Source organism: Typopeltis vanoorti, chromosome 23 (genome assembly GCF_054136105.1).
Source record: "Typopeltis vanoorti isolate ZY-2024b chromosome 23, IOZ_Tvanoo_1.0, whole genome shotgun sequence".
Classification (NCBI taxonomy): domain Eukaryota; kingdom Metazoa; phylum Arthropoda; class Arachnida; order Uropygi; family Thelyphonidae; genus Typopeltis; species Typopeltis vanoorti.
Genome location: NC_143571.1, coordinates 87,753,060 through 87,774,313, shown reverse-complemented (window position 1 = coordinate 87,774,313; position 21,254 = coordinate 87,753,060). Strand labels below are relative to the sequence as shown.

At 35.6% G+C, this 21,254-nt stretch overlaps 1 protein-coding gene across 2 annotated transcripts in view; it reads right to left on the bottom strand.

The window, feature by feature from the left end:
- Positions 1 to 21,254, bottom strand: part of LOC150094045 (uncharacterized) — a 1,005,660-nt gene that overhangs the window by 81,687 nt on the left and 902,719 nt on the right. For both annotated transcript variants that reach the window (XM_090412663.1, XM_090412664.1), the window contains exons 35-36: positions 7,434 to 7,842; positions 6,387 to 6,499 (exon numbers count right to left, since the gene is read on the bottom strand). In XM_090412663.1, coding sequence (XP_090268789.1) covers positions 6,387 to 6,499; positions 7,434 to 7,842 — 522 coding nt within the window. The remainder of the gene's footprint in view (positions 1 to 6,386; positions 6,500 to 7,433; positions 7,843 to 21,254) is intronic.

Sequence of the window (21,254 nt, the reverse complement as noted above, 5' to 3'; positions counted from 1 at the left end):
ATTGTGGCATGGATTCCACTACTCTAACTCCATGGCAGATCTTCTGGAGCTAACCTTATTGACCTTTGGACACAAATCATAGAAAAGTTTGAAGAACTCGCTTATTTTTGATATTTCCAAAGCTCGTGAATAAGTCAGGCATCAAAGCAGTCTTATCAAGTTAACAAGTCAAGAATCAAAAATTTTTTTATGTTACCATCTTATGGTCTCATTTCTGTCCTTTGCAAGTGAAATGCCAGCTTTACTGTCTGGTAGCTGAGTGTGTGCATGGTGGATGGGTTTCTCTCACTAGATTTTCCCATCAGTGCTGGAGTATTCCTGTTCTTTACCTAAGCTTTTTCCTCCTATATATCAATGACCCTCTCTCACTAACATCAAATAATTCCAGATTCAAGATCTGTAATCAAATGCTGCCTTAAACAATGATCTCCCAATCTCAAGTGAGATGAAGTTTATCTTGTGAATTCTGACGTTACCAAAACGCAATCCTGTTTTTTTTTTTTTTCCCCCTCAGGAAAAAAGATCATGTTTCATTCTCCATTACTTTTGATATTTCAATCCCCAACATGTTTTTCTCTTCATTAATTGACTTTCAAATCTCACCTGCAAAAAAAACCCAAAAAACTTGGCATTCTTTGTTGTTCTACATGTTATTTTATATTCTGCTAAACTCCTAATATTTTATAAATCCTGAACCCGCAAGACTTTTGAATACTGCTCTTACTCTATGGGTAGGCATCCAATGATTGATTGATTGCATCTAGAAGAAGGCTAACCAATATGCTTAACAGAATGATCCCATCCCATCTCTTTCTGAGTCCCTTCACAGTTGGCTTTACCATAAATTCTCTCTTGATGTATTATGGTTTTTTTAGGTGTTTGTATGGATGTTGTTAAACTGAAGTGGCCATGGCATGTACAACTGCAAGGACTAGAAGTTGATAGTGCATGGGAGGTAGTTAAGAAGTGCTTGCATGAAGCAATGGCTGACTGTATACCTAGAATCCGAATAATAAATCAAGTAGTGGTTAAATGGATGAATAACACCAGTAAGCTTGAGCTGCAAAAAAAGAAACAACTATGGAGGGAATTTAAGGAGAAAGGTGACCGGCAGGCACACGAACGGTATAAAGCGCAGGCCAGAAGGGTGACGAGTGTGGTAAGAAAAGCAAAAAAGGATTACGAAAGAACATTGGCCATGCAGGCTAAAGAGAATCCTAAACAGTTTTTTAGATATGTAGCAAGTAAAAGGAAAAATGTACATGGCAGAATGATTTTAAAGAATGCCGATGGTAGGGAGGTAACTGAAACAGTTGAGATAGCTGAGTTACTGAGTGAGCACTTTGCAAGAATATATCATCCAGGTGGTGACATTGCAGAAACGAATAAACCAGTAGATTATACGGGAATTGTGGTGAATGAAGTGGAGGTGAGTAGTCTATTGCATAACCTCAATGTCAATACATCTGTGGGATTGGATGGTATACCAGCTCGTGTAGTACGAGAAGCAGCTAAAGAATTGTCAGTACCCTTGACCATTTTGTTTAATTTGAGTCTCGGGTCTGGGTTAGTCCCGAGCGGGTGGAAGGAGGGGAAAATAGTTCCACTGCATAAAGGTAGTTCCAAGACTGCTGCTGTAAATTACTGACCGATTAGCATATCAGGAATCATTGTCAAGGTCTTAGAGAAATTAGTCAAGAAAAGAATACAGGATTGGATAGATGAAAATGGGATATTGTATGGGGGACAACATGGTTTTGTGAAGGGTAGATCATGCCTCAGTAACTTGCTCACGTTTTATAACACAGTGACGACTGAACTGGATAGGGGTAATGGGTTTACAGTGATACTACTGGACCTTGCCAAGGCCTTTGACAGGACACCACATGGAACCCTAATCAGTAAACTGGAGCAGATGGGGATAGATATAGGGTTGGTAAGATGGATAGGAGGGGGGTTGAAGGAGAGATATCAGAGAGTGGTCTATTCAGGAGTGGAGTCAAAAAGACGTCTTGTGACTAGTGGTGTGCCGTAGGGCTCTGTTCTTGGACCACTGCTTTTCAATTTGTTCATCAATGATATTGGAAAGGATTTGAGAGGAAGTGTTCACTTGTTTGCTGATGATGCAAAGTTGGGTAGAGCAATTGTGAGTGCACAGGATGTCAAAATTTTACAGGATGATTTGGATAGTTTGGAGGACTGGGCTAGGAAAAATGGATGTCAGTTTAATGTGGCAAAGTGTAAGGTTATTCACTTTGGGGTGAAAAGAATAGCAGCAGTATATCGCATTGGTGGAACCGTACTCCAGGAGATTGATGAGGCCAGGGATTTGGGAGTGCTGGTGGATAGGGAGTTGAAGTTTAGGGGGCACATTGCAAAAGTGACTAAAACAGCTCACCAAATCACTTGGCTTATGAAAAATACTTTAACATGCAGAGACATACAAGTTGTTGTTCCTCTGTATCGAGCCTTGATAAGACCCCATCTGGACTTCTGTGCCCAGTTATGGGCACCAGGGTTTCTTCGTGATGGGGAGGAAGTGGAGAGGATCCAGAGACGAGTGACCAAGATGATAGCAGGTCTGTGGAATGAACCTTATGAGAATAGGTTGAGGATTTGTGGGTTGCAGAAATTGGACGATAGGCAAAGGAGGGGTGATATGATTGAGACATTCAAATTACTGAAGGGTTTTTATAAGATTGATCCAGAAGATATTTTTGAAAATATGACTGGTGGTGGGAGGACTAGGGGCCATGCATGGAAGCTGGACAAGAGCATGGTTGACAAGGGTGTTAGAGCTAGGTTTTTTACTTGGAGAGTGGTGAATGAGTGGAATAAGCTTCCAGAGTCTGTTGTGGGTGCTACGACTGTGAATGAGTTCAAGGCAAGATATGATAGATACTGTGTGAATGTTGAATAGTTGTTCCAGACATGATGTTAGGGCCTCCCTCAATGAATCTGTCGACTCCTTGGAGTTTCCCAGAACAATAATAATAATAAGTGGCCACCACTTCCTCTACTTCACTTTAATCGTACAAACCTGGACAGCTGCTGTTCAAAATCCATGCATAGATTCAGTTTCAAACTTATTTGACCAAATTCTCATCCTGTTCCTTCATTCTGTGTCATTGTAACAGCTTTCTACTGCTTTCCTTAATGAATATAACACTCAGTTCTACGAACACATTAACAGATTACTTCTCTCTCTCTGTCTAACCACTTGCCCATCTAGAGCACTGTTGTATTATAGATGTTGTGTGTGGAGTTGATATATATATATATATATGAGGCACATTCAAAAAAATACCAAACGCTGCAGCAATTGAGCACACCTAGCAACAAGTTTTGAAAACAAACTGCCATTTGTCCCATTCTGCTATGAGCATTAGTCATCAAGTTACATCTGCTGAAGTGAGCAGATGCATAAGCTGTTCATTGGATTAGTGACAAAGCGATAATGAAAGAGTTTGAAGAACAATGGGTATGTGAAATTTTGCTGCAAACTTGGTAAAAATTTTACAGAGACATTTCAATTGCTTAACCAAGCATACAGGGATGACTGTATGAGCCAAACACAGTGCTATGAGTGGTTTAAGCATCGATGGATGAGTCGGTCAAAGATCGAGGTGATTTGGTTGTGTTTTTTGATTGGGAAGGCATTGTCCATTATGAATTTGTACCATGTGGGCAGATGGTAAACAAAGAGTGGTACCAGGAAGTTTTAGCGCATTTGAGGGATGCTGTGCACCGAAAGAGGACTGAATTGTGGGAAAACCAGACTTGGGTGTTGCACCACGACAAAACACTGGCTCACGGCTTGCTCCTCATCTGCAGTTATATGGCAAAACATCAGACATTCATTGTACCCCATCCACCCTATTCTCCGGACTTGGCCGCAGCAGACGTAGTTTCTCAAACTTAAAACCACTTCGAAAGGACATCGTTTCCAAACCATAGAGGAGATTCAGGAAAATACAATAAGAGAACTGAACGTTCCAGGAAGCATTCTAACAATGGAAGAAATGTTGGGAATGGTATTGCCAGTAGAGGGGAATACTTTGAAGGGGGACAGTGCTTACAATGTTGTAAAATGAGCAGTAAAGTCTTAGCAAAAGTTTGGTCTTTTTATGAACACACCCTGTATATTTGAAGTAGATTAAATGATTGGAAGCCAAGAGATAAAAATAGAAACACTATATTTAAATAAACTGCACAACTAGTTTCGTCTTCTTAGAAGACTTCATCGGGTGCATTACATGAATAAGCGATAAATACAAACAAACGTTGTGAGAGAATAGCTATAAATTAAAATAGCAACATATTGATATTTGAAGGTGTTTTCTGTACCATTTCATTGTTGTGAGCGAACATGCCTTCATGATCTTGCGAAAGCCAAAGTTGGATAGCAGTGCAGTGACCAATCAGAGAGATTATAGCTGAGGTTAGTGTTGAGTGATGTACTGGAATGAGGACGATTTCTTAGATTACACAATTCTTCTTTCGAGTTCGTGATAGCATCTAAACATGTTCTCTGATTTGTTCCATCACGTGGTGAGTGACAGTTTTCATCATTAGTGAAAACAGAATTGAGGATCAGACAGTGTTGGCTCTAGTTCTGCCATATGTGATGTCTCTCATATGCTTGCTCTTCCAGGTGTAATTCAATGGAATTTTCAATCTAATCAAAACAGGGTATGTTGCAGTTGCATCAAACAGTAAATGCCATTATATTTTTAACTGTTATGTTTTTGTTTATGTGTGCTTGGGCAAAGGAGTGAAAGAAGTCCAGATTTAAAATTTTTTTAAGAACTTCAGGAAAAAAATTAAATCCAGGCTTCTTTAGCTAACTTAAGAGAAATGGAGCTGATACACAGTGGAGATACCTAGCCTTTTACATAATATCTATCTTCAATATGGTGAGGAGGTGGATTAAATAGTAACTTTCTAATTGTCAGCTTAGACTAACCATTTTTCTGAAAGGTTTTAAGAAGAAATTGTAGTTCTTTGTCGATATCCTTTCACAGAGGAGGGAACGAGCATGTTTGATTAGCATAGAGATAATACCAAGTTTTTGAGGTGGATCATGATGAGATTGTGCATGAAGTGGTTTTTCTATAAATGGAGATTTTCAATTTTTCATATGAGTCAGTTTGATATCCAGGAATGGGAGAGAACCATCAATCTCTAATTCCGAAGTAAACTGAATTTTCAGGTGTTGACTGTTGAGATGGTCTAGGAACTCCTTTAAGGAATCAGATCCATAACTCCAGATTAAGAAAATATCATCTATATATATCTCTTCCATTACCCAGGGTTTAATGAGAGTGAAGAGATAGTTTTTTTCAAATGTTTCTTAAGTATAAATTTGCTAGTATGGAAGATAAAGGCTGCCCATGGCTAAGTCAAAGGACTGATTGTAAATAATATCTTTAAAAAGAAAATAAGCAGAATTAACACAATAGGTCAATAGAGATAAATTTTTTTTTTCATAATTTATCCTTTAAAAGAACTTTCTCTGTAAGCACATTCGCAAAGAAGGAAACAACATCAAACCTAGCCATCATTTCATCTTTTAGAATATGTAAGTCTTTGACACTTGAAACAAAATCTTCAGACTTCTTGAAGAAAGGGGAGGAGGTCGAACTGGATAAACATTTTAGAGTTTTGGCCAAATATTTTGAGAGCTTATATGTAGGAAAATCAATGCCTTCTATAATAGGTCTAAGTAGAGTAATTTTCTTTGTGAATTTCTGTGTTGCTATCCAACTTTGGTGTTCATGAGATCATGAATGCGTGCACATGCCCAACAATGAAGTGGTACATGAAAAAAATATGCCAAAAATCCACAAGGAATATCTATGTACATATATGTATGCGTGTGTGTGTGTGTGTGTATATATATATATATATATATATATATATATATATATATATATATATTATTCATAGTGAATGTGTAATAGAGAACCATTCGTGTTCAGAATAATAATTCATATGCTGATGAAACCAAAAAAAAAAAAAATATTAAATGCTATATTTTGGATATTACTCTCTTATATAAAATAAATATTTTTCATAGATAGCAGAATTTTGTTTGTAAAGCAATTACTCTGAAGGTATTTTTTATATAATCAATTAAGAATATTTATTAATAATTGTTATGGAAAGAAAATATTCTCAAATATATAAACTACCTTCTAATTGATCCTTGGGAAATGAATTGCCCTAACCCCCATGCATTTTTCCAAGCCATCATTCATTTTGCACATTATTATTAAGCCACCAAACTTACTATACAGAAGATCAACAGTAATTTTTGTAGTCCCACTTTTTTTTTTTTAAGTGAAGTCAACAATACATTATTTTTGAGTTTAATAAGAACTAACCTGTGGAGAATGAGTTCTTGAGCTTTCAGCTGAAGCAGATTCACTCCTAGGTATATTTTGAAATAAGAACTGGTCACTTCCATAATCATTAAAATCATCCAATGTATCAATTCCTGAAATAATAATAAATATTATTTTTCAAAACAGCTATAGATGACCAACAACAAACTGTTGCTTAGTGATAATATTTTGAAAACACTGTAATGTTAAATAATTTTTTATAATGCTCAGTGGAAGTGATGATTACATCCTCTGTGCTAGGCTGCTCGAAGAGAGACTGAAGTTCAAGTCTAGTCCCTGCCTGGAGGAACCTTACTAAGCCTAACTTCGACCAGTTCTTGAGTTAGTCGATCTCTAGCATGGGCAAGTGGTTTTTTTCTCCTGGAAACTCGGGTATTTCATCCCATAAACTCAAGAAAATCGACTGCAGAACCCACATTATTTCAGAAGTAACATATCCTGTTAGAGTTAGGTACTAAGAGATGGCGACACTTGTTTACCCATCTCTTCATCAGTTGCTGCTTATAATTATTGATAGTCATGTGCCAGTTATCTCTGATTGGCTACTGGTGGAGACTGAACTGCCCACTCAGTCTCCAAAAGTTAGACAGGGTTAAAAGGTAATAAAAAGTGTTAGCTGATTATTATTATTTATTTAATTATTATTATTTTTTTTTTTTTATAAGTAATATATTTAATTTTGTGATGAGGGCTGTGAGATAAGTCATGATGTGTGTGGATAGGAAATTCTCTGGATGTCCTATCAGGAAGCAAGTTTTTTGCAGTTATTACTCTTTAACATAATGTAACAATAACAAAACAAATATTTACTAAACAGCTAATATTATGCATTTTGTATATGCAAAACAGATGTTTGATACAGGATGACAAGGAAAAAAATCAAGAGGAAGAATAAGATATATGTGAATTGATGCAGTTAGATTTCTTTAGAACAATGAAATATATAATCTGACATTACTGCAGTTTGTAAAAATAAATTATGGAAAAAATATGTAATGCAATATGAAATGACTTATTAACAGCTACCTTTTGAAGGTTTTTCATTCTTTTTATTGGACATGGGGTTAGAGAGGCATAATTCAGTTTTATTAGCATCCAGTTTTCCAAGTGACATTTCAGGAAATGTGTTAAGGGAAACATTTTCTTTTTCTGCTAGTAGTCCCTTTGAACAACTACCTTGCATCCATGAATTAAGTAGAGGAAGCCCAGGGGGAGGAGAAACATGATCAACTTTTGATGCTGCTGGATTAAGTATGCTTGCAGTTGATAAGTTATCAGGAACTATAATATCTCCATATCCTGAGGCAAGCTGGGGTTTGATAGGTGGACTTTTTTTGTGCATGCCATCACCAATTCCATGCATATGTGATGAAGGAAGCGGTTGTTGCTGATGTCCATTTATCACAGGAGGAAGAGAAAGCATTGACACTGTATACTGAAAAAGAAAATTTTCTCAAATAAGTCTGGGCAACTTTAAAGGGAACTATCAAAAAACTATTTGGTTTTCATTAATAATAATAATAAATAAATATTATAAAATAAAAAAATCTTAAAACAGTAACAGCTGTGATAAATAATAAAAGAAAAATGCAAGAAAATGTGTATTTTATGCTGTTTTTGATTTTTCCCACAATAAATTCTTAAAGCCTAAGACTACTACCTTTAAGCAATAGACGATGATTCTATTGCTTAAAGGTAGTAGTCCATTATTACTCTTGACAATATAATTGAACATATAACTTCTGTTTAGAGTTCCATAAACAGGTGGCTGATCAAATTTTAGAACTACTCGAAATAGTAACTTTCATTAAAATCAGTCCATCCAGAATAATGCTGTTATATGTATACATAAAGTGACTTCCAGAGGATTATGCATCATTATCATCAACAGGCTGAGGCTACCATGAACAATAGCTTTCCAGTCAGCAGTCAAGTTATTAAAATTTCTGCAAGAGTTCACACCACTTATATTCTTGATGTTTTGTATCCACTTCATTCTAGGTTTTCCTGGGAAATATTGTAGTGTAATCATTCTCTGATCTCCTTGATTGGTTTTCATTTCAGTTCATAATTTCACGCACTTTGACTCGCCGGTCATCCAATACCATATCATGCACTTGATCAATGATTTCTGGTGCTGTTACACTTTTTGGACGTCCTTCATGTAGATCATCTTCAAGGCTGGTACGGCCACATTTGAATTCGGCAGCCCATTTCTTAATTGTCGAAAATGAAGGAGAAGAGTGCCCTTAAACTTTAATGAACTTTGAATAAATTTCTTTTGGTGTTAAACCTTCTTTTACAAAGAATTTTATAACTGCGTGATACCCAATTTTATCCATTTCAAGGGATACAGACAATTGTATAAAACAAACTACTTGATAAAATGACTTGCAATTTCACATGGATGCTTATGACAGATGTACCAACTTAGAAAAAAAAAATCATTTTGCCGATAGTGTTGCCATCTACAGTCGAGGCTGAGAACTTTTCAGAGCACTCTTATACTATTCCACTCAGACAATCAGTACTAGCTGATATATATATATATATCTTTTTTTTTTTCTTTTCAAAGAGACTTGCAAAGGAAATTCAGAATTAAGAACAACACAATTTAGTATCGAACGAAGTATGCTTGGTATCACAAGACTGGATCACAAAAGGAATACGTGGATAAGAAACCAAACCAAAGTCTCTGACATCATAGGAAGAGTGGAACAGCTGAAGCGGCAATAGGCTGAGCATACTGCTTGAAGACAAGATCTATAATGGATAAAAGAAGTACTGGATTGGATTCCACGAGAAGAAAAAAAAGACAATGATGCTGACTTAAATCACTGTGGATTGATGATATCATCAGATTTGCATGGAAAAGGAGAGCCATGGACACACAGTTTTGGAGTAATCTTGGAAAGGCCTTCATCCAGCAGTATATATATATATATATATATATATATATTTTTTTTTTTTTTTTCCCCATACTAACTATACATACTATTGTACTCAGACAATTAGTACTAGTTGATACATATATATTTTAAAAAAGAATTGAATGACTTAAACCGAGAGAAATGAAAAAAAAAACAGTTTATTAGTACTACACAAATAGTTTCAGCTTTTTAACTGCCTTCGTCAGTTGCATATTATAAAAGAAATAACCATTAAACATGGAGGAAAAAACTGTAAACATCAAGGAAAGTAAATGTATACATTTAACGTTAAAATGTTGAAGTCAATGTATTTAAAGCTGTTCCCTTGTTGGCTACATTGCTAGATGTGTGCGTGAGTATAGCATCTTGTGAATGCCAGAATTTGATCACAGCAGAATGACAGTTTGAAAGGTTGTAGCTTAGGTTGTTGTTTAGATGGACAGGGTTGAGGATGATTTCCTTAGATTCTATAATCTTCCTTTCCAATTCGTCATGGCAACAGAAAATCTTGTTAGATTTGTCCCAAAGGATGGTATGGCTACGGTTTTTCATCATCAGGATTGGCCAAAAACAAAACATGGCTAGATAAAGCACTGGCACGTGTTCTCTTGTAAGCGATATCTCTCTTGTGTTCCTCAATGCATAACTCGATTGACTTATCTGTTAGGCCAAAGTAAGGAAACCTACCCACACCAACAGATATCTCCATAGTCAATCCCATCATTATCCTCCTCAGAAATTTGGAATAATTTTTACTTTATTTATTTTTACTTAAAAGAGCAAGATAGATGTTTGTAATAGATTTCACGGTGTGATATGGACACAGATGATTAAGAAAATAACTATTTATTAACTTAAAAGCTAATATTTCGCTGGTATTATATCCAGCATCTTCAGAGCACACAACACAAAGTTTGTTACAAATGCAAAACAACCACAATCCGGTGTAATAACAGTGGGGCTAGTAAAAGTAATTGCAGCGTGCAACACAAGACTAAAGGCCTAATATGGTGCCATCTAGGTTAAAAAAAAAAAAAAAATGCAAAGTTTTGAAATAGTAGTCCAAATGATAGTCTTAGAAAGTTTGAAAAAATTAAATAAAATAAAAGTAATAAATGTTAATTTGGTCTTAAGATGACTGTCTCCCAAATCTTTGGTAGATTTATACAGCCATACTTGTTAAGGTTTGGAGTATGTTTTAAAGCTTCTGTTGATTTCAGGAACAACCTCTCTGATTTGTAGAAGCTTCTGTGCATTACTTTTGTTTGTTTCCAATTGATCCTGTGTGCAGGGGTATCCAAAGCATGGTCTGCCAGACCGAACTTGCCATAGCGAAAGTGTCGGATATATTTTTTGTGTTCACTGAGGCGGATATTCACAGTTCTTCCTGTCTGTCCGTAGTAGGCTTGATGGCAAGAACAGGGCACTTCATATACTCCTCGATGTGATAAAGGAGTGCATTTGTCCTTAGGTGAACGGATGAGAGTTGCTAATTTTATATAAGGTTTAAATACTGTGCATAGTTAGTGTTTGTTAAGCATCCTAGATATCTTTTCAGATGTGCCTTTAATGTATGGGATGGCGATAGTTTTGTTGTAGTCTTCTGTGGTAGATAGAGGAGATTTCTGGGTAGCATTTAGTATGCTATCTATTTTATGGGGATTATAACCGTTGGTTAAGAAGGTGTGTCGTAGGTGAGAAAGTTCAGCAGTGAGAGCAATGTCATTGGAACAGATTGCTCTAGCTCTATGGGTTAGTGTTTTTAAGATACCATATTGTTGAGAAGGGTGATGGTGTGATTGTTTGTGTAAGTATCTCCCTGTATGTGTGGGTTTTCTATAAACCAAAAATGATAAGGAACCTTCTGGAAGACGTGTGATCAGTGTGTGTGTGTCCAGGAAGGGTAGGCAGTCATTGGCATCTAGTTCCATTGTAAAGTGGATTTTAGGGTGCTGGCTATTTAGATGCACTAAAAATGTATTCAATGTGTCTGGGCCATGTGGCCAAATAGCAAACACATCATCAACATAGCATAGCCAGAGACTAGGTTTGAGAGTGGCTGTGTTGATAGCTAATTTTTCCAGATGATCAATGTAGAAATTGGCTAAAGGGGGAGAAAGGGGTGAACCCATAGCTGTCCCATCTAACTGTTTGTATATTTTCCCTTTCCAAGTAAAATAACCTGCCTGTACTGTGAATTTAAATAGCTGAAATATATCTGGGGGAAATTGTGAATTTAGTAAGTTAAGTGTTTCAATCAGTGGTACATTAATGAATAATGTAATGAGGTGATATCAAAACTCACCATTAGGTCTGAACTTTTAAGGTGTGGTTTTCTAAAATACTTTTTAGGTGGGTAGAATTTTTAACAAAAGAAGAAGAATTGTTTGTGTAAGTGGTTAGTAATTTGGCTAAATGTTTAGCTAGTTTATATGTAGGACTGTTTATACTATCTACAATAGGATGCAAAGGTGTATCTTGTTTGTGTATTTTAGGAGCACTATACATTCTGGGTGTTTTAACGTGCAAGGGTTTGAGTTTTTTGACAATTTCTTTTGGCCAGGAAGTGACTTTGTTCAATAACTTGCACACCTTATTCTTTTGTGAGTTGGTGGGATCTCGATTTATGATTTGATATGTAGACCGGTCTTGGAGCAGTGTATGCATTTTGCTTTCATATTCTATTGTATCCATTACTACAGTGCCGTTACCTTTGTCTGATTTTGTTATTGTAATGTGGTTATTATTGCGTAGTTCTTTTAGAGCTATTATTTCTTTATGTGAGATATTATTTTTGGGAGGCTTAGAATGGATAAGGATATTGGCCACGTCTAACCTAATATTATTGGCTATAGCTAGAGCCAAGTGGTAAATCCCGTATTCAACGGAAGCCATTATTTTGGTTTTAGGCACAATTTTAGGAGTAATGGCAAAATTGTGTCCAAGATTTAATGCACTCGTGGCCTCTTTGGATAAGGTTGTCGATGATAGGTTCACAACACCGCCATCTTGATGGAATTGTGGCCGCTGCGTAGCATTGCATTGTTGGAGGATTTCAAATTTTTTCCGGTGTCGGTTTTTAACTTTAGCGAATTCTTTATTGGCTGTCGAGTCGGAGATTCTATCCAAGATATCCCATAGCTCCAGGTTCAAAATGTCAGATAATATATCACGTAGTGCACTGATGGAGGAATTTATTTTTGAAAGTTCTCGGCGAGTAGACAAAACAAAACATGGCTAGATAAAGCACTGGCAGCTGTTCTCTTGTAAGCGATATCTCTCTCTCTCTCTCTTGTGTTCCTCAATGCATAACTCGATTGACTTATCTGTTTGGCCAAAGTAAGGAAACCTACCCACACCAGCAGATATCTCCATAGTCAATCCCATCATTATCCTCCTCAGAAATTTGGAATAATTTTTACTTTATTTATTTTTACTTAAAGAGCAAGATAGAGCTTGCTCTTTTCTTGATGACCCGATTGAACTTCATAAAGAAATCGATTTTCTTAGATCTACTTTTCAACTAAATGGATATTCTCAAAAGATTACTAAAAAATTCCTATTTAATCCTCCTGATCACCATAATGAAGAGACGAATAATATAAAAGGCAATATCTCTATACCATACATAAGCTCTGCTTCTTCCAAATTAGCCAAGGTTCTTAAAAAATACAACATAAGAACTTTATTTACTCCTCTTCCAAAAATTCATTCTCTAGTAAGCCATTCAAAACCTAGTCATCATAATCTTAAATATTCTGGTGTGACTGGGACATTCCTTACTTTGGCCAAACAGACAAGTCAATCAAATTACGCATTGAGGAACACAAGAGAGAGAGACATTGCTTACAAGAGAACATGTGCCAGTGCTTTATCTAGCCTTGTTTTGTTTTCGGCCAATCCTGATGATGAAAACCATAGCCATACCATCCTTTGGGACAAATCTAACAACATTTTCCATTGCCATGACGAATTGGAAAGGAAGATTATAGAATCTAAGGAAATCATCCTCAACCCTGTACATCTAAACAACAACCTAAGCTACAACCTTTCAGACTGTCATTCTACTGTGATCAAATACTGGCGCTCACAAGATGCTATACGCATGCACACGTCTAACAATGTAGCCAACAAGGGAACAGCTTTGAATACGTTGACTTTAATGGTTTAATGTTAAATATACACATTTACTTTCCGTGATGTTTACAGTTTTTTCCTCCATGTTTAATGGTTATTTCTTTTATAACGTGCACCTGACGAACGCTGTTAAAAAGCTGAAACTAGTTGTGTACTACTAATAAACTGTTTTTTCCATTTCTCTCGGTTTAAGACATACAATTCTTTTTAAAAAAAAATGTATAACAACCGAGTAAATCAATCTTCATACATATATATATATACTGATCCCACACACGAGAGGTCGAAGGACCTATAAACACATCAGTGGCATGTCTCAGGAGTTAGATAAGAGGTTTACTGAGATTTTTTTTTTTTTTTTTTTTTTGAAGATTTACAGTTTGTAGCTGTTTTGAAATACTTCTTGCAGTATGTTGTTCTAGAAAAAAGAGGTACATGGAATGAAGGAGGAAGAAGAGTAGTTGCACAGTAAAGGGTTTTGCTCTTGCATTAATAGCTGCAAGCAATAGAAAGTGGAGGAATGATGTTGGTTACCAGTTCAGTGGAGCAATGACAATTGAAGTACATGTAGAATGGACACAAAGCTGAAACACTGCATCTGTGAGACAGAGATTGAAGGGAATCCATAAGACAGGAATTGTTTATGAGCCGAACTGCCCTCCTCTGAACTGCCTCAATTTTTTGAGAAGTTTTACGTGCTCCACCCAAAACATGTGAACAGTATCCCAAGCATGGGCAAGTTTGGGATTTACATATTGTTAAGAGTTAGTTGTGTGTAAAATAGCATCTTGAATGAAAGAGGATGCCGAAGAAGCATCGGCATCCTCTTTCATTCAAGAGGATGCCGAAGAAGCTATCATGCCAGGAGAGGCTGGAGGTAAATGTTAGTTCAAGCAGAGAGAGAGAGATCTGGTCTTGTCTGGTGATTTCTGTTTACCAAGGGTAAAGAAATATAAACTGAGCTTTCTTTTGCTAGACATGAGGCAAGACTGTCTTTTGGTAGCATTGAACATAACCAGTTTGTCCATGCTCCACTGAAGGATAACAAGCATATCAGTGTTTAAAACACTAGTTGTGGTGTTTTAAACACTACAACTAGTGTTTAAAACTAGTTATAGTTTTTAAAACACTAGTTGTAATGTTTTAAACACTACAACTAGTGTTTAAAACTCATCTTCCACTAGGAGCGAGATCCTAGTGGAAGATGAGTTTTTTGTCTTTCCAGATCTGTAGGACCACTCTTTTCTCCCATATTTTATGTAGTGATCACTTATCACCAGGCACAAGTGATCCTGGACTGTCATGTGTAAACAACCCCAGAACATCTTTTTAGCTGATTGTTTAGGAGCTTGTTGAAGGTGGGGTGGGAGAAGTCTTCTCAGTCACTGATTTGAGAACATAGGGTGCTTACTCTCCTTGGACAAAGAAATGATTCTCATCTGAGAATATGACATTCTTCCACTTCTCAACAGTCCAATCTTTGTATACTTTTGACCACTGGAACCTCTTTTTCTAGATAGCGTTCATCAACAGTTGTTTCTTTTTTCATCTGTGGGAAGTCCTCCCTCATTGCTTCCAACAATCTCTGAAGGACTGTCATGTCAAAAACGTTAATTCTGCTAGCTGCCAAGTCTCTATTTAAGTCTACAGTAGAAAATCTTGGATTAATTTTGCTTTTCTTAACTAGTAAATGATCTTAAGTGTGTTTTTTATTTTCACCTACATTTTCCTTTTCTGTCAGCAGAAAAGGTACTTCTCTCCTAAATCTCTTTAAAATCGCATTTGCAGTATCCAAACCAACACAGTTTTGAATGCTTTCTTGGAGATATATCCATTTTATAGCTACACAAAATGAATAAAACACTATGAATATCAACTTCTTTACACTATTAAAAACACACACACACACACACACACACACACACACACACACACACACACTATTTATAAACATCGTAGAAACAGTTAAAACATGCAGCACTCAACTGAAATAGTGAACTAAAAAACTTGATGAAAATTCGGCTTTTTCAGATTAATTTGTTCACTATTGTATGTGCTGATTCTTCAGAACACAACCTCCACATGCAAATGTGAGTTAAATGCACTGTTATTTATTTTATTTTTTTTTGATTTCACAAACAGGTTTGATAGGTATCTGCCACATGACAAGTTAGTATTTGAGATGCATATAGGTTTGAATATCAGGTAAGGGGACTGGATTGGTAAATGGCTTTCTGACAGATATCAGAGTTGTACACTATCTGATCAAAGGTATTCGGACGCCTCTCTGTAATTCGTAAACTGACGTCTAGATGTCACTACGACCTCACTTACTGGTAATAAAAGGAGGCATGGAGCTGTGTGTTTTTCAGTGATAAGAAGTACGAGCAGAATGGGTAAGTCAAAGGAACTCAGTGACTTTGAACGTGGACTAGTTATTGGTTGTTGCCACTGATTTCAGTAAGATTTGTCAGTGACATTTCAATCCTCCTAAACAGTTGGTAACATGATTGTAAAGTGGAAATGTGAAGGCACAACCACAATGTAGAGAACTGCTGCACTATTGCAAGATATGATGTGGAAGACATACATCAGCAAATTAACACAGTGAGTGCAGTTCTCAATGTTATCAGGCAGTAGTTTGATGAATGAGTAGTATCATTAAGCAGGAGCTGCAAAAAAAAAAATAATAATAATAATAAAATAAAAATATTGTGGAGGGCATAAAAAGGAAAAAAGAAGATCACCAAGATCACAAGCAGTAGGAAAGAAAGGTGCCTTGCATGGTAATATTAGAAGGCAAAATGAAATTCTTCTCCTTCATTAGCAATAACTATTCTAATAGAAACTGTCAGATCAGACAGATCTCTTCATTTCTTCTCCAAATTCTTCCTTTATGAACACTGTACTAGTTCATGTTTCTATTTTCTAGATCTTCTCTTATCCAGTTTTTTCACCTTTTCTGTGATCTTTCTTTAGATCTCTTCTCCTTGAATTTCATTTTATACATTCTTCTTAATATTCTTTCTAAATTTATTCTCATTAGATATCCAAACTATTTCAAGCAAGAGTTCATAAGCATTTCTTAAATATGGCACACATTCAGCCAACCTAATTTGAAAGATTCAACATAAGTCAGGACTCTAGCCAATCTGCTATTATTAGAAACCATTCCACTCCAACTGGCTGGAATGATGTTAATGTATATAGTAGACAACACAAATAACAGGACTCTAGCGTTGATGTGTATATATATATATATATATATATATATATATATATTTTTTTTTCCACCAGAGGTCAGGCCAACAATTGTGGTAGCAGTTAGTCAGTATCTTTAACGAACCAGATTGTAGTATAGCTTGTTTCTTGTGTATATTTGTACGCTCCAGAAGATGACCTTGACATAAAGGTCGAAACGTCGAATTGTAAAATTTTAGTAATAATAAACTAAAGTTTTTATTCAAACATGGTAGTTGTCTCCATAATTTCCAAAAATGCATTTCTTAAATACTTTTTAGTCTTTAACTATTCCTAATGTTCACATTTTTTATTCTGTCTTTCCTTGTATTTATCACCACTGTCCTTAAAAACTTTCATTTCCATTGCTTGTATTCTACTCATGTCTCTTTTTGTTAGTTTCCATGTCTCTGCTGCATATGCCAAAATGGTCAAAAAGCATCAAAAGCTTGTACTTCAGTGGTCCCAAACTAGATTACTTACACTGTTAAAAAAGGTCTGTTCCAATAAAATCCTCCTCATAATCTCCTGGTTCTAAATTTCCATCACTAAAAATATACTCCTTGAGTATATCTGAAGTTTTCACTACTTTTCAGATCTTGCCCACTGAATCTAATACCATCAACATCTTCACCACAATTTAAAACCATGCTCTCATCTTCCTGCTATTAATATGTAACCCATGGTTCTGTGTCACACTGTTCCATTTGTCCATTTTCTTCAGAGTTCTTCTGTGTCCAAATCACCATATCATCTGCAAATACAAAAAAATTAAATGATGAGAAGAAATTAGCTAGGTAGGCCAAAAGAAAACACAATGTTGGTCAAAGACAGAATTCAGAAAAGGGTGGATAAGGATATAACACACTGCTGGGGGCAGTATGGCTTTGTGAAGTGCAGGTCATTCCTTAGTAACTTGCTCACTTTTTTAAAATTGAGTGGCAGTTGAGTTGGTAAAAGGAATGGCAACATGATGAACGTGCTGGATTTTGAAAAGGCACATTTGACAGGATACCACATGGAATTCTAAAGAAAGTTGGTGACATTTAAACAACAGTATAACAATAGGTGACATAAAAAACAATAGCAGCAGTCCTAGCACAGAGCAGTGCAATGCTCTGTGCTAGGACTGCTGCTATTGTTTTTTGTACATAAATGATATTGTAAATCATTGGAAGGAAATATTCAGTTGTTCAATAATCAAAGTATTATAGAGGTGCCAGAATAATGCAAAAAAGTATATAAAGTTGTGCATTTTAGAATGAAAAGATTACAAGCTGGGCTACATTAATGGATCAGTACTCCACGAAATTGATGAAGCTAGAGACCTTGGTGTGTTGGTGAGTAGGGAGTAGAATTTCGGAAGACATATCTTGCAAAGATGGTCAAGGTAGCTCTGGATTACTTGGTTACTGAAGAAAACAACAAGCAGAGATAAAGAAATTATAATTTCTCTTTATAAGAATTTGAGATGGTCACCTCCAAATACTGCTGCACATAGATCTAGTCATTACTATACTGATGTATCTTCAGTAAACAAGAGTTTACAGTTGCCATGATATAATCATGAAGTGATCACCATTTAGTTTTGAACAGGATAAAAATGAATTTAATACTGACATGAAAAATATATAAGAAACTTTAAAATTAGAGTTTTAACTTAATAGAGGCCTGAAGGCTTGAAAAAGTTCCATGTTTGGATTCTAGAGGAGGTCTACGTAGCTCAGTGGAAGTAGTGTTTGCATCCTTTGTGCTGAACCACCCAAAGATAAACTTAAGTTTAAGTCTAGTCTCTAAGTTTAAGTTCTTTTTTTTTCTAAGCCTTTCTTTGACCTATTCACTTCATGATTATATCATACCACCTGTAAACTCTTGTTTACTGTAGACACATTAGTATAGTAATCACTAGATCTACGTGCAGCAGTATTCGGAGGTGGCCATCTTAAATTCTGATTGAAGAGAAATGATAATTTCCTTATCTCTGCTTGTTATTTTCTTCGGTAGCAAATAATCCAGAGCTGCCTTGATCATCTTTGTAACATATGTCTTCTGAAATTATTGCTGGAATGGGTAAGAAGTTTTTTGTCCTCTAAACTCAAGAAAATCGACCTTAGATCCCACACTATTTCAGACAAGAACATATCATGTTATGGTTAGGTACCAAGAGATGACAGTACTTGTTGACAGTCTGTTCATCAGTTGTCACTTATAATTAGTGACAGTCTAGGGTCAACTATCTCTGATTGACAACCGATGGAGAATGAACTGCCCACTCATTCTTCAAAAGCTAGATAGGGTTAAAAAAGGCCTCACCTATTCCCTATATGGGAATAAAAGGAGTTAGCTGATTTTTTTTAAGCTAGTTTCTGGACTGTGTAAACATTAAATTAAAAATCCAAAATATAAATAAAATAATATATATATATATACACACAGGTAATCCTTGACTTATGACGGGGTTCCATTCCAACTCCGTCGTAAGACGAGGACTTTTATTAATTCTTGATTTGATTGACTTCTGTTATAATATTTTCATAAATTGTCTGTGAAAATACTAGTGGTAGTGGTGGGCGGTAGATGGCGTTGCAGTTCGCTGGTGGAGAGTTGTAGAGTAGGTGCCCTCCCTCAATGAGTCTTTGGACTCCCTGGAGGTGTCAGGTAATAATAATAACTATAGGTTTCTATTTAACTTAAAATGGTTAAAAATGTATAAACTTACATAAACATTTATAAATTATTTACTAGCACATATACATATAAATACATAAATATAAAATTAAGAAAGAAAAATTTAAGAAAAAATACATAAACACATATCAAAAATGACGAACTTACTTTAATTTGAAATTCCTTTAAATATTAGTTAAGATAAACATAAACAAAAAACTTATTAACAGTGTCTTTAATTAAACAGGTGAGTAACTGTCACTCATTTGGATGATATGGTTATTTCTCACGATCAGTAGTAGTTTTTTTTTTTTCCTCTTCATATATTTCGTGATAACATCTGACTGCTTCTCGAATTTGCTTTTTGAGTAGCTGAAATCCTTGATTTAGTTCAGAAAATACTTCAGCTAATCCTTTTACAATAAATTTTTTTTAATGATTTCTCTTCTTCATCTTCCTCATTATTCCTTTCTTCTTCTACAACTCTTCCGTTTTGGAAAATCAAGTCTTGATCAGTCAGTTCACCTTCTTCATGATCTGCTAATTCTCCTATATTGGTAATATTGATTTCTAGATCCAGTTTTCATGCAATTTCAACGATTTCTTCACCAATTTGTTCTAACATACTATGCTCATACTCTTCGAGTGTCTCCTGCGGTAGTAACTTCTTCTAATTTTTCCAAAAATCGTGTAATGTTATAGCATCAATGTCCATTGCTGTTATTGCTTGAGAAAATGTAGTTTTCAGATAATATGTCTTGAATGTAGCAATCAAACTTTGATCCATAGGTTGAATCGCAGTTGTTGAATTGGGCGGTAGCTACATCACATTTATATTTTCATTCAAAGCGCCAATGTGAAGAGGATGTCCTGGAGCACTGTCAAGCAGCAACACAATTTTAAAAGGAATGTTTTTTTCAAGACAGTAGGCACGTACTTCTGGAATAAAACAATTTAAGAACCAGTCTTCAAATAAAACAATTTTCATCCAAACCTTAGGATTACTCTTGTAGCAAACAGGCAACTTATTTTTATCAATGTTTTTCAAAGCTCTGGGGTTTTGTGAATAGTTTTAATTTAAAACCAGCAGCATTTCCTCCAAGAAGAAACGTAATCCTATCTTTAAATGCCTTAAAACCAGGTGCAGATGTAGCTTCTCTGTGAATGTAAGTTCGTTCATTCTTTTTCAGAACTGGCCGGTTTCATCTATGTTAAAAATCTGCTCTAGCAAATAGCCTTCATCTTTTATCATCTCGTTCAGTTTTTTCTTGAAAATTTTGGCAGTTTCAAAATCAAAACTAGCAGCTTCTCACATCGCATGCTATGTAAGTTAAATAAGCTTTTGAATTGATAAAACCAACTTTTACTAGCGTTAAATGTATGCTCCCCGTATTTATCTTCTTGTTTCCTTAAATTGTCAAATAGGCTGCATGCTTTTGTTTAAATCGTAAACAAACAGAGGAATATTCTTGTTGATTTGATCATCTATCCATAACATTAAACGCTTCTCCATTTCATTCTGAAATGGAGAAGATTTTAATGTACAATTTTCATTAAAATTGTACATTTCATATTAACTGCCCCTTAAGCTGCCTCCGTTCTTCTTGATTCATCTTTTATAATTGTTGAAACAGTTGAATGCGATAGTTTTTCTTCTCGTGCTATTTCACTGACTTTCTTTCCTTTGTCATATGCTTTAATGACCTTCATTTTAACATTTAAACTTAAAGCTTTCCTCGTCTTCTTTTTTATGTTGGAATTTTCATCGGTAGTATCACTTCTCTTAATGGACATGATAGGGTTACGACGAGATACAAAAATTGCAAAGAGAGAAATGAACACTTCGACTGCTGATTAGCAACTAACATGCGAA